This window comes from Pipistrellus hanaki (genome assembly GCF_964339955.1).
Source record: "Pipistrellus hanaki genome assembly, chromosome: 3".
NCBI lineage: Eukaryota > Metazoa > Chordata > Mammalia > Chiroptera > Vespertilionidae > Pipistrellus > Pipistrellus hanaki.
In genome coordinates, this window is record NC_140505.1 from 144,796,286 (window position 1) to 144,821,106 (window position 24,821).

At 56.6% G+C, this 24,821-nt stretch overlaps 2 protein-coding genes across 4 annotated transcripts; one reads left to right on the top strand and one right to left on the bottom strand.

Annotated features, from left to right (window-relative positions):
- Window positions 1–1,350: 1,350 nt before the first annotated feature.
- ADCY6 (adenylate cyclase 6) lies at window positions 1,351–24,821 on the top strand. Of its 3 annotated transcripts, none has more exons than XM_084877356.1 (22): window positions 1,351–1,527; window positions 5,734–6,592; window positions 10,668–10,817; window positions 11,193–11,314; window positions 11,415–11,526; window positions 11,693–11,820; window positions 12,385–12,489; window positions 12,566–12,707; window positions 12,823–12,951; window positions 16,366–16,391; window positions 16,616–16,763; window positions 16,990–17,087; window positions 17,281–17,368; window positions 17,532–17,648; window positions 17,852–18,010; window positions 18,297–18,475; window positions 19,319–19,354; window positions 19,438–19,567; window positions 19,863–20,126; window positions 20,893–21,097; window positions 22,089–22,213; window positions 22,420–24,821. In XM_084877356.1, the coding sequence occupies exons 2-22, from the start codon at window positions 5,735–5,737 to the stop codon at window positions 22,543–22,545; spliced, it is 3,447 nt and encodes a 1,148-aa protein (XP_084733482.1). In that variant the 5' UTR covers window positions 1,351–1,527; window position 5,734; the 3' UTR covers window positions 22,546–24,821. The 3 variants fall into 3 exon arrangements, with proteins under 3 accessions (XP_084733482.1, XP_084733483.1, XP_084733481.1); XM_084877355.1 differs by having other exon boundaries at window positions 1,352–1,527; window positions 12,331–12,489; XM_084877357.1 differs by lacking the exon at window positions 12,385–12,489.
- LOC311619313 (large ribosomal subunit protein uL23-like) lies at window positions 14,743–16,354 on the bottom strand. The gene has a single exon (XM_084877536.1). The coding sequence runs from the start codon at window positions 15,848–15,850 to the stop codon at window positions 15,362–15,364; it is 489 nt and encodes a 162-aa protein (XP_084733662.1). The 5' UTR covers window positions 15,851–16,354; the 3' UTR covers window positions 14,743–15,361.

Below are 24,821 nucleotides of genomic sequence, written 5' to 3' on the forward strand. Positions count from 1 at the left end.
CCCCCTCTTGCTTGCCTTAAGCTGTTTAAGAAACCTGGGTTTAAGAATCCCAGTGGGTATTGGACATGGGTACTGGACTTTGAAGGACAAGAATGTAGGGAGAGCTGGGTCTGAGGAAGCAATTTCCTGAGATATCTAGGTTGTGTGACCTTGGGTGGGGAAGGGGCTGCCAGGGGAGGAGCTACAGGTCCGGCTGAGACAAAGGGGCGATGGTAATGGTCTTCAAGGAATGTCAGGCAAGCTGCCCCCTTCCCAGCTCTGGCAGCATGACACCCCCTCTACCGTGTCAGACTTACCTACATCCCGCGAATGCAACCCTCTTCCCCCATCTGGTTTAACCTTCAAAGGGTTAAAGCAGCTTGCACAAGATTTCCCCATCACCCAGGTAACTTGGGTTACTCCTCCGTGCTTGGAAACGTGGAAAATAAAGTCCCAAACAATTTTTCAGTTCCTGAGCCTTTCACCACCCTCTCTTCACTCCTCTCCCCCCGCCCCCCTCCCCCAAGCAGGGGAGCACTACCCTTTGGGTAAAAAGTGCTGGGGGAGGGACGATGCAGGTTGCCAGGTGCCAGGAGAAGCTCCGCAGACTGAGTGCAGCCCGCGGGCGGGCAGCTCGGAGAGTGCCCGGTCCCTCAGTCCCCCTGCTGGGCCCTGGGCGCAGTGGGTTCGCGCGGCGGCCGGTGCCCCAGGGAGCTGGGGGAGGAGGGAGAAAGCGGTGAGCGGGGAAGCAGACTGCGCACACCTGGCGCCTAGTGGAATGAAATCTTAATTAATTATTAAACAGAGTTCCCGCGGGAGGGAGCGGGGCCGCGGCCGGCGGGGGTGGGGGTGGGGGCTCGGCAGGGGAGGCCGGTGGGATGGGGTGAGGGGTGGGCGCCCAGTGCCGGTGCAGGCCCAGGGGTCCCCGACAGCCCAGAAGCCGACCCCCCTTGTGCAGGGCAGGGGCAGGGGGGCGGGGAAGGGATCGCTGCGCGGGTGTGTGTGTGCGGGCTCGGGGAGACCCCAGGGGCGAGTGAGGGTGGCGGGAGAAGGCTGGCTGCAGGATGCAGCCCCTGTGGGTGGAGGCAGCTGGGAGCCAGCCGGCCCCCTGCCCCCCGGGGTCTTGATCCCAGAACAGAGGCCGCTTGTTCTCCCGGGACCGGGGGAGGGAGCGAGCAGAGGAGAGGAGAGGAGGGGGCGCGCGGGAGGCGGGGGCGCCTCCTTGGGTCTGCACCGCCCCTTCCCCGCTCCCGGGAGCCGGTGCGGCCGCCGGCCCGGCGTCTGGGGGGGGAAGGGGACCAGACAAAAGGCGCTGCGCCTTTAAGGCGGGAGCCGGGCGCGGCGGGGAGGGGACTTCTGGATCCGGGGTAGAGGGCGGCCGCGCTGGACAGCGCGGAGGGGGCGCGGGCCGTGCGGGCGGCTGGCGGCCGGAGGGACGGCCGGGACGCGCGGGCTCGGAGCAGGACCGCGGGGCGCCCCGCCCGCCGGCCGGAGCCCGCGGGGGCGGCGGGGCGGGGGCCCGGGGGAGGCGCCGACCCCGGCCGGCAGGTGAGGCGCGCCCGCCGGGGCGCGGGGGCAGCGGCGCTCGGCGGCGGGGGGACTCCCGCGCGGCGGCTCCCCGAGTGTCTCGGGGGGCGCGGAAGCGGGTGGTCGGGCGTCGGAGTGTTTGCGGGGAGCCCGGGGCCCGCGGGGGCGGGCGGAAGGCGGCCGGGGAGGAGATGGGGGGCTCCGGGTTCGCGGCCCCCACACCCCGCCGCACGCGTCCCTTCCTCCTCCACCCGGAGCCCGTTCCCGGCCGGGGATAGGCGTGCTCGTCCGGCGGGGCGAGCCTCCGAGTTCGGGTTTTCGGGGAAGCCTGGGCGGAGGGAGGGATGCCTCGGTCTGCAAAGACTCCCTCTTCTCCCCCCAGATCTTGGAATGCAAGGGAGGGGTGGTGCCCGGGCCGCTGCACCGAGGGCCCCGAGCGGACCGGAGAGCCGGCTCTGGGGCCTTAGTGCAAAGCTAGAGGTGGATCGGGCGGTGGGGCTCTCCCCATACCAGACTGTCCTGCGAGGTGGGGCCGCCGGGTCGGCTGGTGTGGTTGGGAGTGGAGGTGGGAGCCTTCTGCGGTCTTAGGGAGACCAAGGGCTGGGGAAGCAAGGCGGAGGCAATGCTGGACCTCCTGCAGGGGAGGCTCCTCTCCATCTGGAAAGGCCTGGAATTGAGGCCCATGTCCCAGCATGGTGGGTGGTGCTGGCCCTGGAGGGCCCTGTCCCGGCAGTGCCTTCTGCCATGAACTTTCTGAAGTCGTATGAACTCCCTTGGGGCCTCCTTTTGCCAAGGAGGGCAGGGGCAGAGGGGCCCTGGAGAGAGGGTGGACAGGAAGTGGCGGGGGAGAAGGTTTGGGCAAAGCGGTGAACAGAGAGCCATCCTTGGAGCTGGGCCTTGGCCCACTGTAGACTTTGAGTTTCAGGCTGGCAGATCAAGGTTTGGGAGGGACCTGAGGTATGGGAGGCACTGGGCCTCTGCCCGCCGGGCTGAATGGACGTGTGGGAGCCCGCGGTGCCTGGAGCAGCAGATCTGTAAGCGTGAGGAGCCAGGGGAAGAGGACGTTGCTGGCACACACTCAGGAGCCTGTCTCTGGGGAACAGGGAGGTGGTCTGTGGCTCATCGTGATGGGTTCCTGGACAAGGAGGACGGAGGGACCATATAGGGAAGTTTTGTGGCTTTGAACAGTGCCCTCCCCTGTTCCCTGCCATGCCAGCCTGACATGGGGCGAGTTCTCCAAGATGGGCAGTGCCTGGAGCGGAGCCCGGGGCGGGATGGTTGCAGTTGTTGGACAATTACAGAGCTCCGAAGCTCTCCCCTCGCGGGAGGCAGTGTGTGCTTGGGAGGGTCATGTGTTCCCCTGGACAGTCTCTGCCCTGTCCTCTGGGGGGTGAGCAGATGTGAGGATGCGCTTCCAGGGGCTGGGAAGGCGGCCAGCAGCAGGTCCTTTGGGAGCAGAGTTCTGGGCCCGCGGTGCTGGTGGGGATAGTCACAGGTCAAGGGACTGGGTGAGGGGGAGGAGACGAAGGCAAAGGATCATGGGGTGGGGTGGGGTGGGAAACCTGCTCACTCTGGGCTCTGTCTCCAGCAGCTCCGGGGACTGACAGCTGGGGCCACAGGGACGGATAGAACCCGGCGTCTGACTGGCTGGGGAGATGGGAGTTCTTGCTCATGACTTTCCTGTCATTCCATCTGTCGAACACGGGGTGTTTTGGGTTCTAAGCGGCGTGGGGCGGGAGAAGAACTATTTGTTGAGTGTGTGCTCCGTGACAGGTACTGTTAGAGTCTTTCCTCACAACTCGTGCTGTTCCCATTGCACCGAGGAAGAAACTGAGCCAGGGAGATTAAGCAACTTGCCAGAGGCGGCGAAGATAGCAAATAATCCCAATAAGGTTGGAAACCTGGCCTCTCTCCAAAGATCACGCTTCTCATGAAGTGCTTCGGAGAGCCAGGCTTTGGTGACCTTTTGCGAATAACACCCCGATCTTCCTATCGGGTCTCTGACTGCCTCTCCGTATGGTGCTGCTGGTGATGTTAAGGAGTGCGCCGCTCGCTCTGTGGGGTGTGGGAGAAGGGATGCAAGAGCACTGGGCTGAGGGTGAGCCAGAGGTGGGGGTGTCCTCTGTGCAGAGAGATCGCAGTTTGCATTCTGCTTTGTGGGCCCCTGGGTGTCTGATTGGAGTACAGCTTGTCTGGCTGGAGGGGCCGGTCCTGTGGCCACCGAGGGCCAGCCCTGGGCACTCTCCCCGTGTCTCCTCGTGAGTACAAATGTCCTGCTGCTGATGGCAGGTTTAAGTTCAAGGACCCCCCGGGTGCCCTGTGGGCATGGAGGATGTAGCACTGATGGGCACACAGGCATCCTGCATGGCAGTGCTTTCATCCTCACCTCTGGAGCCAGGCTCAGCTGGGAGACACGTGGAGGGGGTTGGCATGGAGTCCTCCCACCCAGGTTAAGTCACTTCACTCCAGGAGACCTGAGCTCGGGGGCTGATTTGGTTACTCATGATCTCTGTAACGTGGGCCAGCCCTATAAAACTGCAGTGGGACTTAGTTTTTCCCCTGTCAAATCTGTCCTGTGCCCAGGTGGCCACAGGGCCAGCTTCATAGGGTTTTGGTGAAGATCAGATGGAATTAGGGCTGTAAAAAGGACCCTGAAAAGTTTAAGGCACAGAGAAAGTGCATGGGACTGTTACCCATCCACCCACCCGCCCATTCACCTCAACGAACATGTATTTGGACCCCGGGGAGGTTGCAGACAAGCACATAAGAGGAGTGTTTAGAGTGGCAGTTGCTGATAAGCGCTGCAGAGAAAAATAAAGCATAAAGCTAGGAAGAGAGATAGGGGCTCCGGGAAAGGGGGTTGCTATTTTAATAGAGTGGTCAGGGAACACTCATGATAAGGGAACATTTGTGCTGTGAGCCGAGGAGCTCTCCCGGGCAGAGGGAACAGCAAGCAGCAAGTTCCCAGGCTGGCCTGTGCGTCGTGTACCGGGGACCAGCTCAGAGGGCTGGAGTGCGTGAGGGAGATGAAGGATCATAATATTATCATCATCATTTCACGTCAGCGGCTCTCTACCAAAGCCTTTGAGCTTTCTATCTTTTCAACATCCATTTATTGAGTCCCTCCTACGAGCCAAGGGTAGCAGTTGGCGTTGGGGCTAAAACACTGAGCAAAGTAGATGCGCTCTATGTGTCGTCAGAGGATACACACGTTAAAGCAGGGGTCTTCAAACTACGGCCCTCGGGCCACATGCGGCCCGCAGAGGAGTCTGATCCTGCCCGCCAGGTTTTTTGGGCAGTGAGCGCAGCCGAGTGTTACAGTAGGAATTAGTAGTTCATATAGTCCGGCCCTCCAGCTCTCTGAGGGACCGTGATCTGGCCCCCACTTTAAAAAGTTTGAGGACCTCTGCGTTAAAGGGTGATTTAATTACAATTGCGACAAGGAGCATGGAGGAAATGCATGGAGGGTGAACAGGGAACCAAACTCAGCTGGGACATCTTTCCTGAGGAAGTCCCATGTAAGCCGTGACCTGAGGGCGAAGCTGGATTCGGCTCGGCGAGGTGTGCCTCCGAGTGTGCGAGTGTGTGCGTGAGGGCGATGGGGAAGAATGCAGAGAGATTCCCTTTGGTACAGAGGTCACACCGACGGGCAGCTCCCAGGCGGAACCCATTCCGTGGACTTGATTTATTTGGTTTGCTGCATTGAAAAATGTGAGTTGCTTGCCAGCATTTAAAAATCAGGAGATTTCTCATTGAAATCTATATGCTTGTTTTCAGCTTCTGTTGAAAAAATTGGGATAGGCTCCACTGGGACGCCACGGGCCACATGGTGCTGGTGCGGCTGGTGCTTGTCCCCGGGCCCAGGGGAGCTTTGCTCGCTGACACGGGCGCTGCCCTTTGTAATCACCAGGAAATCTGTGCCTTTTAGGGAAGAGGTGAATGTTGAAACGCACTGCTTTGGAACCAGACGGATTTGGGTTAGAATCTTAGTCCTCACACTTGATGTGGCAAGTGACCGCACCTCCCTCTGTCTCCGTTCGCTTCCTGTTGAGTGGGGATACCGTGGTCTCCCTCCGGGTCAGTTTGTGAGCACGGTGTGTCTGAAGCACTGGGCAATGGGAAGTGCAATGGGAAGTGCAATGGGAAGTGCTCAGTTAATCACAGCTACTGGTGGTGGCTGGCCGTGATGATGGTGTTAATACTGTCCCGTTCTTTTCCTCCCCGCAGCATGTCATGGTTTAGCGGCCTTCTGGTCCCCAAAGTGGACGAACGGAAAACGGCCTGGGGGGAACGCAATGGGCAGAAGCACCCTCGTCACAGGACTCGGACCGGTGGCCTCTGCGCACCCCGCTACATGAGCTGCCTCCGGGACGCACAGCCGCCCAGCCCGCCCCCCGCAGCCCCGCCCCAGTGCCCCTGGCAGGAGGAGCCCTTCATCCGGAGGGGTGGCCCCGGCAGGGGCACTGAGCTGGGGCTGCGGGCCGTGGCCCTGGGCTTTGAGGACCCTGAGACGACGGTGGCGGTCGGGGCGGCTGAGGTGGCGCCCGAGGGAGCACCCAGGAGCAGGCGGTCCTGCTGGCGCCGGCTGGTGCAGGTGTTCCAGTCCAAGCAGTTCCGCTCGGCCAAGCTGGAGCGCCTGTACCAGCGGTACTTCTTCCAGATGAACCAGAGCAGCCTCACGCTGCTGATGGCGGTGCTCGTGCTGCTCACCGCCGTGCTGCTGGCCTTCCACGCCGCGCCCGCCCGCCCTCAGCCCGCCTACGTGGCCCTGCTGGCCTGCGCGGCCGTCCTCTTCGTGGTGCTCATGGTGGTGTGCAACCAGCACAGCTTCCGCCAGGACTCCATGTGGGTGGTGAGCTACGTGGTGCTGGGCATCCTGGCGGCCGTGCAGGTTGGGGGCGCCTTGGCAGCCAACCCCCACAGCCCGTCCGCGGGCCTCTGGTGCCCCGTGTTCTTCGTCTACATCACCTACACGCTCCTGCCCATCCGCATGCGGGCAGCTGTCTTCAGTGGCCTGGGCCTCTCCGTCTTGCATTTGATCTTGGCTTGGCAACTCAACCGTGGTGACGCCTTCCTCTGGAAGCAGGTGGGTGGCCGGGAAGACAGGTATGGGGGCACCAGGCTGAGAATGAGAAGGGGTCTGGCAACCGCGGGTGGGTGAGTCATGGGTGGCGGTGGGGCACAGGGATGTCTGGCTACATCTGGGGAGATGGGCGAGTGATGGGAGGTCAAGCTTCAGGGGTTGGCTTCCCTTGTGATCTGGGGCAGAGGGCACTCTTTTTTTTATTTAAATAAACTTCTGTTAAGAGAGCTGACAAGGAAGTTTGTCCTCTAAGGCAGCCAGATGTTTTTAAAATATATACCACATTTAAAAAAATATATTTTATTGATTTTTTTTTTTTTACAGAGAGGAAGGGAGAAGGAGAGGGATAGAGAGATACTAACATCGATGAGAGAGAAACATTGACCAGCTGCCTCCTGCAAACTCCCTACTGCGGATGTGCCCGAAACTAAGGTACATGCCCTTGACCATGCCCTTGACCGGAATCGAGCCTGGGACCCTTCAGTCCATAGGCCGACGCTCTATCCACTGAGCCAAACCAGTTAGGGCAAGAGGCCAGACTTGAGAGGAGGGAGGTCTCCCATACCCAAGCCTGTACTCTCTCTGTGGGCCCCAGTCTAAGCTCTTTGGCTAAGGCCCTGAAACAGTGTAACGTAGCCCATAGTGACATAATGGGAGGCTCGGGGGGAGCTGTTTCAGGCCCCGAGGCCAGTGTAGGTGACCATCCGGCGTTGACATGTCTGGCTCCCAGTTGACACCTGAGACTCAGGCCCTGGTGCCATCTCCGAAATGTAGCTCTAGGTGGCGATCTGGAGGAAGCGGCAGATTTTGATGGAGTTAGCAAGGGAGGAGGTGCCCCTGTCCCGGACCAGGGCTCTCTGGGGGGACAGGGAAGGTGAAGAGGGGCTCAGTTAGCTCCTGGGCTGGGGGTGGTTTGAATGGGGTTGGACTGTAGAAGAGAGGTGTGAGGGTCTGAGCTCCTCCCGCCCTCCCTTTCCCACTGGGCACCAAGGGTCTGGCGGCTCTGCCTTCAGGTTTCCCCCCTGTGCTGGCTGCTGCCTCAGAGTTGAGCGGTCGATGAGGTGGGCTGACATGGAGTTGAGTGAGAAAGGCTTGGCTGCAGGAGGACCTGGTCATTCTTCTCTGTGAGATCCTAGACAGCTAACCGTGCCTCTCCCGGCCTTCGTTTCCCAGTCCATAAGACAGGGATAAAAATAGTGTCTGCCTCATGGTGTTGCTGCTCGGGCCCCACCCTCTCCCAGAGTGACTCTAACAGCAGGGCAGGGCGGCTCAGCTTTCTCACGTGGGGCACGGAGGGGTGGGGCCCGCTGCAGGTGCGGGGACCCGGCAAGGGGCATCCAGGAAGTCCCTGTCAGAGAGACGGGAACGTGCGGAATCGGCCATCTCGTGCCATCCCCTTGACCAGGGAGTAGACCAGGCTGTCTTGCCAGGTGATCCTTCAAGAGGCTGCTATGGGCACAGCCCCCCAGCCAGCACACCTCGTGACCCTGCCGTTGGCACCCTGATTTTGATGGTGGAGACCTCTGTGTTCAAGGTGTGAGGGAGTCGGCCTCCACCTGGCCCAGGGCTTGTGGCCCGTAGCCCACCCGAAGCCTCACCCACAAAGAGGAAGTTGCCTGGGACTCCCAGGGTGAGAAGCTGGGTGCTCTGGCCTGATGCCCTTCCCAGCCTAGCCTGCCTCCCAGAACAGAGTGTACCTTTTTAAAAGTAACTTTATAGCCCTTTTGTTTGTGGAGCATGTGCCTGCAGGGCACTGTCAGGCCTCTTAAAGGGCCAGGGTCCTTGTGCCCCTCCTAGCCCCCTACTTCCCTCCAGGATAGCTTTGGACTTGGACTGCCTTCTGGGGGAGGAGGAGCTCGGAGGTGGTGCCTCCCTTCCCCTCCCTCCCATCTCTGGGTGGGTGGGTGCCTCTTTTCTGCTCTCAGCTGGCCTGGTGCCCAGAGCCTGACTGGGGAGGCCCAGTCCCATGAAGGCCAGGACTATGCCAGCCTCCCACCGGCCTCCCCAGGGGCGCCCGGCTGCAACCTCACCCGGGGGGCCCAGCGAGCACATTCTTCGGGGGAGTGGAGAAAGGCGCCCTGCCCCCGTGCTGGTGCCAGGGCTAGGGTTTCCCTACCTCCTCTGTGAGCTGAGGCCCGTTCCCTGCACCCAGTTGGCTGTGGGTTCTGAGTAGGGTGGGGATGTGGCCTCCTTTCTAGGCTCTTAGGAAACCCTTTCCCAGATGCAGCCTTGCTCATACTCCCGGGAAGAAGCCTTGAGTCTCTGACCCCCTCACTCAGACACACTGAGAGTTTCACCCAGTTAACTCCGCCCCACTTGGCGTCTCCTGCAGTGCCCTGGCATCCATTTCTTCTCACAGTTCGATAGGGGTCTGTGTACAGATCTATTTCAGTCTCTCGTCCCCCTTCCCCTTCCCTCTATCATGACTCACATTTTCCTCTTGGGCTCCTGGGGCCAGGAAGGGAAGTTGCTTGGTTTGTGGCCCCCCCCCCCTTACTTCTCCTCCACTAGGGGCTATTCTTAGAAACCCCTGAGGGAGATAGTGTGCCCCCCTCTTCACCCCTGCAGCTGGGAGGGGGCGGGCTTGGAATCTGCACTGGGAAGGGAGACCAGGAGGCCAATGGCAGAGGGTCAGAGCTGGAAATGGCTCAGGGGTTAGCCAGACCCTCCTCCATCTGACCCAAGAAAAGTGAAACTGCGGCCCCAGAGATTAAGTGACCTGCCCAGTTTGCAAGACTACGTCTGCTTGCGGCCTCCAGTTGGTGCTCTTTCCCTCCCTTCGCCCCAAACCAGAGCCCTGTCTCAGCCAACGCTCGCTCGCTCGGGTGGAGCCGCAAATGCCAGGTTAACCCCTGAAGTTCCAGAAGCACCGAGACCAGCTTCCAATCCGTGCTGCTAAAGCTGGTTGAGGGTTGGACATGCTGAGATTGGGGCCCAGGTTATGGGGCCAAGTGTTGGGGGTGGCTGGGCGTGGTGGCGCCCCATCCCAGTTAGGAAGGGTTTTTTGTGTCTGTAGAATCGATGACTTCCAAGCCTGGACTTTGAGGCTGGGACTCAAGAGCTTGGGTAGATGGAGTGAGGGGGAACCTTGGACACCGGGACTGGACTGTACAGTAGGGTTAGGACAGAAGCTTTGGAGTCTTGACTGCCCTGGACTCAAGTCCCACACCAGTCACTACCAGTTGTGTGATCTTGGGCAAGATGCTTAGCTTCTCTGTGCCTCAGTCCCTCACCTTTCACATGAAGTAGTGTTGTTACTTTATAGAGTTGTAAGAAATACATATGTCGATGTATAGAAGACACACATCTAGGCACATTGTAGGTAGCAAACAAATGAGCTCCCGTAACAATAACAGTAATTACTATTCTGTCAGGGCCAGGAGGGGCCTTAGAGATCTTCCTCTTCTCCCCCTCCGGGTTCTGTATGAGCAGACAGAGGCCCGGAGCGAGGAGAGGATGGTCTGGGCACTCACTGAAGGATGGAGGGTTCAGCCTCCTGGGCGTTGTCCTCTGGGGAGAAACAGGTGCAGCAGCAGCAGCATTTGTCTTTATTTATTTATTTATTTTATTTTATTGATTTTTGTACAGAGAGGAAGGGAGAGAGATAGAGAGTTAGAAACATCAATGAGAGAGAGTCATCGATCAGCTGCCTCTTGCACACCCCCTACTGGGGATATGCCCGCAACCAAGGTACATGCCCTTGACTGGAATCGAACCCCGGGCCCTTCAGTCCCCAAGCCAACGCTCTATCCATTGAGCCAAACCGGTCCCGGCAGCATTTGTCTTTTGATTAGGACATTTGTGGGGTAGGAAAGCATAGTGTGCTGGGCTCAGTCCCGTGATCTGCCTGCCCAGGTTTGTGCGTCCACTCCCAGGAGCTGTGTAATGGTCTCATTTCTAGCCACGCAGTGATCCAGGAAGGGAGGGGTGAGTAGGGCAGATGTATCGCAGGGTGGGGACAGTTTAGGGACAGATGGCACAGGATGCCTGCCTTCCTCCCCAAGGGAGTTCATCTGCAGAACCTAGTCACCCCCGTGCGTGAGCAGGGTGGTCACCAGGCCCCTGTGCCCTCCTGCAGCTCGGTGCCAACATGCTGCTGTTCCTCTGCACCAACGTCATCGGCATCTGCACGCACTACCCGGCGGAGGTGTCTCAGCGACAGGCCTTTCAGGAGACGCGCGGCTACATCCAAGCCCGGTTGCACCTACAGCACGAAAACCGGCAGCAGGTGGGACTGTTCTCCCTGAGGGGCCTTTCCCCACCTCCACCTGCATAACGTGCAGGTTGGACCTGCTGCCCCACACAGCTCTGTGGACAGTGAATGGTTCTCTGGCTGTGTGTCTCAGAGGCTCTGTGACCTTGGGGTTTCCGTCCTGAGGGTGGAGGGGAGCAGTCTGAGGTGTGGTTGAATGAGTGTGGTCGGAGAGGGCTGGGTTGTCCGTCTGCTGAGGGCTGTGTCAGAGGATGGGCAGGCTACCATCCAGAGGAGAAGCGCAGGTCTACAGAGAAGTCTGGAAGGGCTCTGGGACGGTGGTGGAACCAGGAGGAATTAAAAAAGCGAGGCCAGGAAAACAGTGGTGCCCTGTCAAAACCACCGGTCTAGGAGCGGCTACTGCTATCAGTGTTGCCCCAGCACGTTGCCATGGAGATGAAAGAAGACATTAACACAAAGAAAGAAGACATGATGTTCCATAAGATCTACATCCAGAAGCATGACAACGTCAGGTAGGGTGGGGTGGAAGGTTGCCAGGAAAAGGGAGGGGGGGGGCGTCTGGGAGTCTGGGAGGGTCATGTGGCACCTCCTATCTTCCCCCATCGTCCACAGCATCCTGTTTGCGGACATCGAAGGTTTCACCAGCCTGGCATCCCAGTGCACCGCGCAGGAGCTGGTCATGACCCTGAATGAGCTCTTTGCCCGGTTTGACAAGCTGGCTGCGGTGAGGGTGCTGGGGCTTGGGGCAGGGTGGCCTGTGGTGGGAGCACAGCCTGGCTGGCAGCAGCCTGGGGCGTGGAGGTAGATAGAGACGGCCGTGAGGGCGGTGGGCCTGAGGCGGGGTGGGCAGGAGAGTAAGGTAACTCTCTCCCAACTCTTTTCTCTTTTAGGAAAATCACTGCCTGAGGATCAAGATCTTAGGGGACTGTTACTACTGCGTGTCAGGATTGCCAGAGGCCCGGACAGACCACGCCCACTGCTGTGTGGAGATGGGGGTGGACATGATCGAGGCCATCTCGTAAGCAGCACCCCTCCCAGGCTTCCTGGAACCGAAGGTGCCCCAGACTGCTCCTACCCTTTGATGTGCTCTCAGGGTTTCTCCTTAGTGTGGGCCAGTTTCTGTCTTTGAGATCGATCCATCCCTGGGGAGGAGGATGGGTCTTTCTCCAGCCCCTGTGGAGGCCCCTGAGACTCTAGCCAGTGGGGATGGGGTAGTGGGACCCAGGGACAGGGGGTCGAGGGCTGGAGAGAATGCAGGCTGAACAGGCCCAGGGGGGAACCGTGATCCCTCCTCTCCTAGCTCAGTTCCACAGATGCTGCGGGACCCCTGCTGGTGAACCCAGTTCTCAAACGTTTGTCCTTGAGCCCCATTCAGTTCTCTACCCACAACCAGCCACGGCTGTGCTCCTGCGCCCCTCGTCGGGCCTGTCCTTGCCCGCCTGGCCCCGAGGGGAGCGGAAGGCCCCGGCTCTGGGATGGGTGTAGGGAAGACCATGCCAGGAGCTGAGCCAGAGCCACCTCCTCCCAGGCTGGTGCGTGAGGTGACAGGTGTGAACGTGAACATGCGCGTGGGCATCCACAGCGGGCGCGTGCACTGCGGTGTCCTTGGCCTGCGGAAATGGCAATTCGATGTGTGGTCCAATGACGTGACTCTGGCCAACCACATGGAGGCGGGGGGCCGGGCCGGGTGAGTGTGGGGTCCAGGTGGTGAGGATGGGAGCGCGGTGGGAGGGCCCAGGTCTCACCCTCCCGTACCCGCACAGCCGCATCCACATCACCCGGGCCACGCTGCAGTACCTGAACGGGGACTACGAGGTGGAGCCGGGCCACGGCGGCGAGCGCAACGCATACCTTAAGGAGCAGCACATCGAGACCTTCCTCATCCTGGGCACCAGCCAGAAACGGGTCAGGCCAGGGTGGGTCAGGGGAGGGACAGGCGGGGAGAGGGACACATGGGAGGTGCAGGCAGAGGCCTTCTCTGGGCCCCTCTCCTGAGCCTGTGCCCATGCTGCCCACACAGAAAGAGGAGAAGGCCATGCTGGCCAAGCTGCAGCGGACACGGGCCAACTCCATGGAGGGGCTGATGCCACGCTGGGTGCCTGACCGAGCCTTCTCCCGGACCAAGGACTCCAAGGCTTTTCGCCAGATGGTGAGGGCCCACCTAGGCCTCATTTTTTTTTTAAACGTTTATTTATTTTCTTTATTGATTAAGGTATTACATATGTGTCTTTATCGCCCCATTGCCCCCCTGTCCCCACCCGCTCATGTCCTCACCCCTCTGGTGTCTGTGTCCATTGGTGATGCTTATATGCATGCATACAAGTCCTTTGGTTGATCTCTACCCTTTCTCCCTCCCTTGCCTTCCCTCTGAGGTTTGACAGTCTGATCAATGCTTCTCTGTCTCTGGATCTGTTTTTTGTTCATCAATTTATGTTGTTCACTATAATCCACAAATGAGTGAGATCATGTGATATTTATCTTTTTCCAACTGATTATTTCGCTTAGCATAATGCTCTTCAGGTCATCCATGCTGTTGCAAATAGTAGGAGTTCCTTCTTTTTTTTACCACAGCATAGTATTCCTGTGTAGATGTACCACAGTTTTTTAATCCACTCATCTGCTGATGGGCCCTTAGGCTGCTTCTAAAACTTAGCCATGGTGAATTGTGCTGCTATGAACATAGGGTTGCATATATCCTTCCTGACTGGTGTTTCTAGTTTCTTGGGATATATTCCTAGAAGTGGGATCACTGGGTCCAATGGGAGTTTCATTTTTAGTTTTATGAGGGAACTCCACACTGTTCTCCACAGTGGCTGCACCAGTCTGCCGTGCACTCCTACCAGCAGTGCATGAGGGTTCCTCTTTCTCCACACTCTGGACAGCACTTGTTGTTGATTTGTTGATGATAGCCATTCTGGCCGGTGTGAGATGGTACTGCATTGTTGTTTTGATTTGCATCTCTCGGATGATTAGTGACTTTGAGCATGTTTTCATATACCTCTTGGCCTTCCTTATGTCCTTTTCTGAAAAGTATCTATTTAGGTCCTTTGCCCATTTTTTGATCAGGTTGCTTATCTTCCTTTTGTTAAGTTATATGAGTTCCCTGTAAATGTTGGAGATTAAGCCTTTATCGGATATAACATTGGCAATTATGTTCTCCCATGCAGTGGGCTTTCTTGTTTTGTTGATGGTTTCTTTTGCTATGCAAAAGCTTTTTATTTTGATGTAGTCCCATTTGTTTATTTTCTCTTTAGTTTCATTGCCCTAGGAGCTGTATTGGTGAAGATATTGCTTCGGCACATGTCTGAGATTTTGCTGCCTGTAGATTCCTCTAAGATTTTTATGGTTTCCCTTCTTACGTTTAAGTCCTTTATCCATTTTGAGTTTATTTTTGTGTTTGGTATAAGTTGGTGGTCTAGTTTCATTTTTTTTTTTTTTCATGTATCTGTCTAATTTTCCCAACACAATTTATTGAAGAGACTGTCTTGACTCCATTGTATGTTCTTGCCTCCTTTGTCAAATATTAATTGAGCATAGTGGTTTGGGTCAATTTCTGGGTTCTCTATTCTATTCCATTGGTCTATATGTCTGTTCTTGTGCCAGTACCAAGCCGTTTTGAGAACACTGGCTTTGTAATACAGCTTTATATCTGGTATTGAGATCCCATCTACTTTGTTCTTCTTTCTCAGGATTGCTGTGGCTATTCGGGGTCTTTTTTTTTTATTCCAGATGAATTGTTGAAGAGTTTGTTCTAGATCTGTGAAGTATGCTGTTGGTATTTTAATGGGGAATGCATTGAATCTGTAGATTGCTTTGGGTAGTATGGAAAGTTTAATGATGTTGATTCTGCCAATCCATGAACACGGTATGTTCTTCTATTTGTTTATGTCTTCCTCTATCTCTTTCAGTGTCCTGTGGTTTTCCGAGTACAAGGTCTTTTACCTCCTTCGCTAAGTTTATTTCTAGCTTTTTAAATTTTTTTGGTGTAATAGTAAATGGGATTGTTTTTTAATCTCTCTTTCTGTAAGTTGACTATTGGTATATAGAAATGCCATAGATTTCTTTATGTTAATGTTGTATCCTGCTACATTGCCAAATTAATTAAGTCTAATAATTTTTTGATGGAGTCTTTAGGGTTTTCTTTGTACAGTATCATGTCATCTGCAAATAATGGCAGTTTTCTTTTCCAATTTGGATACCTTTTATTTCTTCTTCTTGTCTAATTGCTATGGCTAGCATTTCCAGTACTATGTCTAACAGAAGTGGTGAAAGTGGGCATTCCTGTCTTGCTCCTGTTCTTAGGTGAGATGGTTTTAGGTTTTTGCCCATTGAATATGATGTTGGCTGTAGGTTTATCATATAAGGCTTTTATTATATTCCCACTTTGCTGAAGGTTTTTATCAAGAAAGGGTGTTGGATTTTGTCAAATACTTTTTCTGCACAATTGATATGACTGTGTTTTTGTTGTTGTTTTACAGTGTAAGATTTTTATATTTAGAATTAGGCAGCTGGACTCAGTTTAGATGATTCCAATTTTGGGGGTGGGAGAGATGAAGGACTCAGTCTTGGTGCTGCTTATGTCTTTCATCTCTCCCACCCCCAATACCATTCAAAGCATCATAGTCAGGAACCAGTTGAACATATGCCTTCTTCTCGCCATCACGCCTGATCAGGGTGTTGACCTTGGCCACATCAATGTCATAGAACTTCTTCACAGCCTGTTTGATCTGGTGCTTGTTGGCCTTGACATCTACAAAGAACACAAGTGCATTATTGTCTTCTGTCTTCTTCATGGCTGACTCGGTAGTCAGGGGGAACTTGATGATGGCATAGTGGTCAAGCTTGTTTCTCCTGGATGCGTTCTTCCGAGGATATTTAGGCTGTTTCCGGAGCCTTAGTGCCTTTGGCTGTCGGAAGGTGGGTGACGTGTGGATCTTTTTTGTGTGGCTGTGGACACCTTTCAATGCTGCTTTCTTTGCCTTCAAAGCCTTTGCTTTGGCTTCGGCTTTGGGAGGGGCAGGGGCTTCCTTCTTCGCTTTTGAGGTCATCTTTGTACAAAGGATTCTGTGGTTTTTCTCTCTCAATTTGTGTATGGGATGTATCGCATTTATTTATTTGCAGATATTGAACCATCCTTGCATGCCTGGGATAAATCCTGCTTGGTCATGGTGTATGATTTTTCTGATGTAGTGCTGGATTCAATTTGCTAGAATTTTGTTAAGGATTTTGGCATCTATGTTCATGAGGGATATTGACCTGTAATTCTCTTTCTTTGTGTTGTCTTTATCTAGTTTTGGTATTAAGGTGATGCTGGCTTCATAGAATTAGACCTCATTTTCTTGTCTCCCTTAATACTCTGTGTCCCCCTTCCTTCTTCTTCCTGCCTTGTTGTAACTGCCATCACTATGAATGATTTCTGGTATTGGGGGTGGGAGAGATGATATCATCCCAGGGGTCCCAAGATTCCCAAAGAATATGGGGGGGAAACTCTCAGCAGTGTTGGGGAGGGGGAAGCAGGGCAGACAGCTTTTTCTTCACTTGCACACTCTGTCTCTTTCTCTAGGGCATTGATGATTCCAGCAAAGACAAGTAAGTTTGGTGATCGCGGAGGAGGGTGGGGGGACAGCATTCGCACCTGGGACAGGGTTGTGGGGAGCAGAGGCCCCCCTCTCCTGGGCCTTAAATGTTTTGTGTGAGAGCAGGTGCCACACACTCGCTCACACTCAGTCTGGGTGCTGCCCGTGTCCTTCCCTTTGCATGGCCTCTCAATGGCCATGCCCAAGCACTGGTGAAGCCATGTCCTCTGCCCTCAGCCGGGGAGCTCAAGATGCTCTGAACCCCGAGGACGAGGTAGACGAGTTCCTGGGCCGTGCCATCGACGCCCGCAGCATCGACCAGCTGCGCAAGGACCACGTGCGCCGGTTCCTGCTCACCTTCCAGAGGGAGGATCTTGAGAAGAAGGTTTGGGGGATGCGGGACGAGGAGGGCTGGGGGAGGAGGCAGCTCCCGGCAGGGAAGTCTGAGCACAGGTGAGGGAACAGGAGAGGGTTTGGGGGGATGGGGAGGTGACCACAGGTCACGGTAGGGATTCCTATCAACTGGGCCAACGGCTTCTCCCCCTTGAGGCCTGGTAGCGTGCTCCTCCCGCGGGCAGAGCCCAGTGCCAGCTCAGCCTCCTCCCCCTCAGTATTCGCAGAAAGTGGATCCCCGTTTCGGAGCCTACGTGGCCTGTGCGCTGTTGGTCTTCTGCTTCATCTGCTTCATCCAGCTCCTCGTCTTCCCACAGTGAGAGCCCTGTCCCTCCTTGCTCAGCCTCCCTCCCCTCCAGCACCTCCCAAACCTTCCTGGACACCCAACAAACGTCTGCAGAAGCCCACAGTCCCGGGCGCCCGAGCCCTGCCCACCGGGGGAGCGGGGAGCGGGACAAGGACGCCCCTTCTTCCGGAGTAACGTTTTTGCGGGCTCTCGTCTGTCCCAGCTCAACGCTGATGCTTGGGATCTATGTCGGGATCTTCCTGCTGCTGCTGATCACGGTGCTGATTTGCGCCGTGTACTCCTGTGGCTCTGTGAGTAGGGGCCTCCCAGGGCTGGAGCGAGAGGGCAGGCTGGGCCAGGGGTGGTCACATGGGGAGAGGCAGGAGAAGGTCGTGTCTCTTCACTGGGCCCCACCCTGGGTGGCCATACCCCCTGGCTGCTGTGGCCTCCAACTCCTCTGTCTCCTACCCGCAGCTTTTCCCCGAGGCCCTGCAACGCCTGTCACGCAGCATTGTCCGCTCGCGGGCACACAGCACCGCAGTGGGCATCTTCTCAGTCCTGCTTGTGTTCACCACCGCCATCGCCAACATGGTAAAGGTCCTTCCTCCTGCATGGCGAACCCTGCTCCGGGCTCTGGGGCACCGCTCCTGCCCTCAGGGAGCCTGTTTTCCCCAAGGAGGGGGTGAGGCCGATTCCAGTCCTCCGTCCTTGATCTCCCCATCTTGTCATCCCTCAGGGAGAACTTGGGCCCTTGTGCCTTGGTTACCCTGATACACCTCTCCCCACCTCTACAGTTCACCTGCAACCACACCCCCATACGGACCTGCGCGGCGGGGATGCTGAACGTGACACCTGCCGACATCACCGCCTGCCACCTGCAGCAGCTCAATTACTCCCTGGGTCTTGACACTCCCCTGTGTGAGGGCACCGCCCCCGCCTGCAGCTTCCCTGAGGTGACCACGCTGTGCTTAGCCGGGCAGGGGGAGGGCCTCCTGATTAGCACCGCTTATTGACCCCTCTGTGCCAGACCTGGTGACGGGCACTGGGATCTCACCAAAGTCGCCAACTCAGGAGCAGCCAGGGCCCTGGTGTGCCGAGGGGATGACTGGAGGGTGGAAGAGGTTCGGGGTTGAGGCTGTGGAGGGGCGCTCAGGTGAGGCAGGGAGGGCAGGGCTCTCTCTGCAGGGGGCCACCTTGGCTCCTGCCTTCACCCAACACCTCCTCCGCTGTCGCCCCCAGTACTTCATCGGGAACATGCTGCTGAGTCTGTTGGCCAGCTCTGTCTTCCTGCACATCAGTAGCATCGGGAAGTTGGCCATGATCTTCGTCCTGGGGCTCATCTATCTGGTGCTGCTTCTGCTGGGCCCCCCAGCCACCATCTTTGACAACTATGATCTGCTGCTTGGCGTCCATGGCTTGTGAGTTCCTCCTCAGGCACTTTCATCCCCCAGAATTCTCTCTGGTGCCCAGGCCCCTTGTGCCCTTGGAATGCCACCACTCACTCTCATCAGTGCAGGGAAAGGAGGTGGTGGGGGAGCTCCCGGCATATAACCCCAAACTGTCACCCCAGGGGAACACTGGGGCTGGGAAATCCCTGTGTCTAGGTTAGACATAAAAAAAAAAAAAAAAAAAAAAATCCCCTTTCGAATTCGCACGCTTTCATGTCCACTTTTGTGTCACTCAGCTGCTTGGTGGCAGAGCTGTGGCTAGGAACCAAAACTTCTGACTCCTGTCCGAGGGCTTTGCCTGGGACACCACTCTGGCTTTTCCTCTGTAAAACCCCACCCCCTGCGATGTGTGGCCAGAGCTTGGTGGAGTTGAAAAAGCCCCAGAGTCCACTGCATTTGAATCCCTGCTCTGCCGCTCATTAGCTGTGTGACCTTGAACGGGTGACTGACTTTTCTGCGCCCCAGTTTCCTCCTCTGTAAATGACAATGACACCTGTATCCCAGGGAGGTTGTGAAGGTGGTAGTAACTAACACTGTCATGCTAAGCCTTGTGCGTGCATTATTTAGATCTCATCCCTCTTTTGTTGATGAGGAAACAGGCGTGGGGAGTTAAGCAGCTTGTACGAGGTCCCATAGCTGGTACGTGGAGGAGCCAGGAGTGGAACCTCTTAATGAGTGACTATAAGCAGAGCCCTGGCCCATTGTCTGGTTTGCAGTCTGTGCTCAGTAGATGCAGTTTCTGTCTCCCCTCTCCTGCCCTCCTCAGTATCCCAGGGAGAACCGATGACTTTGTCTCTTGTGTCTTCCTGCCAGGGCTGCTTCCAATGAAACCATCGATGGGCTGGACTGGTGAGTAAGGGCTCTGAGGCCGTGACGGGTAGGGCTGCCAGACACCTCCTTCAGACACTGAGCATGCCTCTGCTTACCCGCAGCCCAGCTGCAGGGAGGGTGGCACTCAAATACATGACCCCCGTGATTCTGCTGGTGTTTGCACTGGCGCTGTATCTGCACGCTCAGCAGGTGGAATCGACTGCCCGCCTGGACTTCCTCTGGAAACTGCAGGTGACTGCGTGGGCCCGGGGAAAGCGGGGAGGCCTGGGGGGCAGAGCCTGGGCCAAACCAGAAATGCATCTCCTTAGCTGGCGAAGGCTCTGGCCGCCCCAAGCCCGCCCTGGCTCCTTGCCTCCTCTGTGTCTCTGTTCCTGCCTTCTTCACCCCTTTGCCTGTTCTTTAGGCCTCATCTGTCCGTGCCTTCCTTCCACCACGTGGTTCCCTCTTATGCCCACCTTCAGGCGTTGGCTGCTGCGCACGCCCCCTAGGAATGGTGGGCACTGGGTGATGGGTGTGGTGTCCACAGGCAACCGGGGAGAAGGAGGACATGGAGGAGCTCCAGGCCTACAACCGGAGGCTGCTGCACAACATTCTGCCCAAGGACGTGGCCGCCCACTTCCTGGCCCGGGAGCGCCGGAACGACGAGCTCTACTACCAGTCCTGCGAGTGCGTGGCCGTCATGTTCGCCTCCATCGCCAACTTCTCTGAGTTCTACGTGGAGCTGGAGGCCAACAACGAGGGCGTGGAGTGCCTGCGGCTGCTCAACGAGATCATCGCCGACTTCGATGAGGTGCTCGTCTAGTCGGCTGGTGCTGGCAGAGTGGGAGGGACTCTGGTTGAGAAGGCTGGGTTGGCGGGGTGGGTGGAGAAGGGAGGGAGGTTTTATGGGACCCAGAGATGTTAGGGGCAGGGGAAAGGTAGCATGGAGGGAGGATAGGGACCCATGAAGTGTTAAGGGGCAGCATAGAGGGGAGCCCCTGTGGGGTAGGATCATCACTGTTAGGGAGCAAAGGAGAACAGGAGGATCTGGAGGAGTCAGGATAGGTACCAGGTGAAGGTCATTGAAGAGGAAAGCAAGAGTCTATGGACAGAGCCCGATGAGGCCAAGTAAGCAAGATGGTCCCCTAAATGGAGGAAATAGAAGCAAAATATGAGGAAGCGTCCTAACACCCAGGCCAGGGGTGGGCCTCCCCTCTTCTGGAGGGGAGACACTTCCCCACTCGGGGACTCGGTTTCCCAGAAGGTCAGGGTTGGAATAATTGATGCCTGATACCCCATCTGTGGTCTGGATTCTGTGAGGGAGCTGTTGAGTGGACCTGAAGCTGAGCTCTCAAGCCCGGGCCTGGGTTCTTTCTGATGGCTGCCTGGTGAGGGGGCCGGTCTTCCTGGCCCCTCCGTCCTGCTCCGAGACCAGCAGCTGCGAGGGAGGCTCTCTCACTAAAAGGAGGGGAGCTGATGAGACAGGGCAGGGGGAAGGGCACTGGGGGCAGGAATGGGCACTGGGGGCAGGGCTGGTTTTGACCCTCTTTGGCACCGGGGTCCCCCGTGCTGTCCAGATCATCAGTGAGGAGCGGTTCCGGCAGCTGGAGAAGATCAAGACGATTGGCAGCACCTACATGGCTGCCTCGGGGCTGAACGCCAGCACCTATGACCAGGTGGGCCGCTCCCACATCACTGCCCTCGCGGACTACGCCATGCGGCTGATGGAGCAGATGAAGCACATCAACGAGCACTCCTTCAACAACTTCCAGATGAAGATTGGTGAGGGCGCCTGGTGGCGGGGGGATTCCCAGGGCTGGTTCTGGGGAAAGCCTAGGGACCAGGCAGGATGCATCGCAGATCGCCCATCGGGACACCTGCCAGTTTCCTTTCTCTTCATTGACTGATGTGAAGGGCAAAAACCATTCATGGAGGGCCAACTATGTGCCGTTTTCACTTTTTTTTTTTTTTTTTTTTTAAATATATTTTATTGATTTTTCACAGAGAGGAAGAGAGAGGGATAGAGAGTTAGAAACATCGATGAGAGAGAATCATCGATCAGCTGCCTCTTGCACAGCCCCCACTGGGGACGTGCCCGCAACCAAGGTACATGCCCTTGCCCGGAATCGAACCCGGGACCTTTCAGTCCGCAGGCCGACGCTCTACCACTGAGCCAAACCGGTCCCGGCTGTTTTCACACTTTAATCCTCACATTGTCATCCCCTTTTACAGATAAAGAAACTGACTCTCAGAGATTAAGAAATTAGTCAATTTGTTGAACTGGGGTTCCAAACCAGGTGTATGTCGACTCCAGTACCTGTGCCCTTCCCTACGGCCAGTGTGGTGAACTGAGGATGGCAGTGGTTAATAGCATAGTCCTGTAGTCAGACTGTCTGGTTTGAATTCTGGATATTTCACTTACGGGCTTATTTAGCAAGTCATCCACCTTCTCTTAGCTTCACTTGCCTTATCTGGAAAGTGGGGATACTGATATCTACCTTTGAGAGCTTTTGAGAGGATGAAACACTAATGGAAATGCTTACCAGAGTGGCTGGCACAGAGTGCACCTTCAGTGGGTGAGCTGCTGTCCCAGCAGGGCCGTCCTGCCTCGGGGGAGCTCCTCACCTGACAGGAGCTCCTCACTCTTTACAACCAGGACACTTGTCCCTTTGCTTCTCTGGGTCCTTCTAAAGGTGCCAGGAGGTGACATGACTCCCTGGCTGACCCTGGAAAGCCACTCATCTCAGATGTCTTCCTGCTCTCTCCACCCCAGGACTGAACATGGGCCCCGTCGTGGCAGGCGTCATTGGGGCTCGGAAGCCGCAGTATGACATCTGGGGGAACACAGTGAACGTCTCTAGCCGGATGGACAGCACAGGGGTTCCTGACCGGATCCAGGTGAGGGGCATGTGAGCAGAGGCTTGGTCGGGTATGGGTCCAGGGGGCTTCTGTGGGTCCTTTTCTGCAATCCTTAGGACAGGGATAGGGTGGTTGGTGGGGTGGGGGTTGAGGGAGGACAGCTAGTGTGATGAGAGGACCCCTGGGCCCCTACAAACGTAGCAGGAAGGATCCCAGCTAAGCAGTCTCCCTTCCCCTCCTCCTAGGTGACCACGGACCTGTACCAGGTTCTAGCTGCCAAGGGCTACCAGCTGGAGTGTCGAGGGGTGGTCAAGGTGAAAGGCAAAGGAGAGATGACCACTTACTTCCTCAATGGGGGCCCCAGCAGTTAGCAGGGCCCAGCTACTAATTTAGCTGAAGGGACCAAGGTGGGCATCTGAGTGGACTCTGCTTGCTGGAGGAAGCTGTGGCAGGGGGCGCTGTACCTCAAGGCCCTGCTGACCACAAAAGGGAACACCCAGCAGGCTGCGCTTGGACCATGCTCATTTGCCCTCAGGCTGGAGAATGAGGGGATACCAAGAGGGTTTTGTAAGTAACTTTCCTTTTAAATTGAGGCAGGACTGCTCTCTCTCCTTTCTTCCAGCTTTTGGGAGCAGGGGAGGGGGAGCGGTGGGAGCCCTCCGGCCGGAAAGGTGGAAATGACAGCTTGCCGTGCCTCCCTTTCCCCGTCTGGGCAGCGGGCTCAGGGCTGGGCCCTTGTTTCCCTTTTTCCCGGGAATACTTTGTACAAAGACTGGGGCAGGTGTGAAGAGTGCCTATTCCATGCTTGCCTTTGCTATGCCTGCATCCCCAGACGGTCCTGGGGCCCCCCGACCCCAGCCGGGTCTCCCTCCTGGGCACAGGCGGAGAAGGGAGATGCTCTCAGAGCCCAGGTCTGTCCATATTTCAGGGGAATGTTTCCATTTGCCAAATCCTAGTCCCACGATCTGTCCCCAAAGGGGAACGAAGGGACTTCTGACAGCTCAGACGTAGCCCCAGTTCCTGCAAAGCGTCAGGGAAAGGGGCGTCTGGCCTCACTGGTACTGTGAAAATGCCCGGCCAGAGAGCAGGCATGTGTGTGGGGATGTCAGAGCAGGGCCTGGAGATTCACCTGCAGGTGCCAAAGAGAGCCGGCTGGCCGGGGAGGGGGGTGGGGCCGGACTCTGGTCTGAGGGCCCAGCGGCCAGGACCAGGTCACCCTGCCCCTGTGCTCTCTCGCTGCCTGCTGGCAAGGGAGGCTGGAGCGTCTCCACCACGTCCATTGCCAAGTTAGGAAAGGGCCGGGGCGTGGAGGAAGATGACCTTGATCCCAAACTGTCCTCCCAAGCCTTTGGCACTGGGAGGGCCTGTGTGTCTGTGCCGTGTGTGTGCATGTCGGTCTTCGTGTGCGTGTCTGTCGTCCAGGACTGTGTCCTCTGTGCTCCCGTTCCTCAGCTCTCCACCCAGGCTGCCTCTCTCCTGCGGGCCTCTGTCTTCTGGGAAAAAGGCGGTGTGCCGGGTTTCAAAGGATGGAGAGAGACACCCAGGTTGCACAGGAGTGGGATTTGGTGTCCTGGCAAGAGAAGGGGTCCCTGGGGAGAAGAGTCCTTTTTGTGCCAAATCCCTAAGTGCCATTTGGGGCCATGTGTGCAGCATAACCATCTCCCTGCCTGAGCAGAGGCCAGCCTGAACGGTCTGGGGTCTAGTGGGCAGAGGCTCAGGACTCTCCTGGGTTTCCCAGCTGGTGTCCTGGGGTGAGGTGTGCTTTGGTACTGGGGTAACATGGGATCCTTCTGAGGACCCGGATACTGGTACTAGGGGGTGGGGGAGGGGAACCTGGAAGTTGGCCTTCCCCGGCCTTCAGCCTAAAGTTGAGCATGTTTCTGGCTCCCCAACCCCCACGAAGCCCGCAAGGGCTGGCAGGAGGGTTAGGAGGCTGGATTCTCTATCCCTGTCCTATCCCTGCCTTCTTTTTATCCCTTTCCCTGTACCCTCTTGCCTCTGGCCCGAATTAGTTGGTGCCTTGGTTTCTCTGTCTGTACCTATTTAAGCCTGAATTTTGCTTATAGACTGCTTTGCCTTGGAGGTGATCAGAGGCAAAGGAGAGTGGGTCCCTGAGTTGCCGGGTTGGGAGTAGAAAGGGCAAGTTCCCTTCTTGAGGCCCGGTTTCTGATTCGAACTGCCTGCCTTTGGGGAATCTCCATGCATCAACCAAACAGGCCATTAGGCACTTAGTTAAGACAAGGCAGGAAGAGGGTGAAAGACTAGTTGGTTCAGATAGAATATCAGCCTCCCTCCCTCCAGCCATATCCCTGGATAGGAAGGGACTGCTTGGAGACAAGGGGTGGGGGTGAGGGTGTAAGGAGACCAGGGTGGGGAGACCGCAGTCTTGGGTGACTTGTCTCTGCTTCTTGCTTGGCGGGAAGGGCCTGTCCACTCCCCGGCTCCCTGTACCACAGTGCCAGCCATGCTCTTCTCCCGGGCTATCCTGTCCCCTCCTCACTGGTTGGTGGGAGAAACCAGTGGAAAGGAGGCCCAGGGACTTGGTTTTATACTGTAACCACTGTGGGAGGGGGAGGGGGATATACCATGTATTTCAGTGAAATATTTAATATATTTAAATATCAATAAAATCAAACTCTTTGTAAAA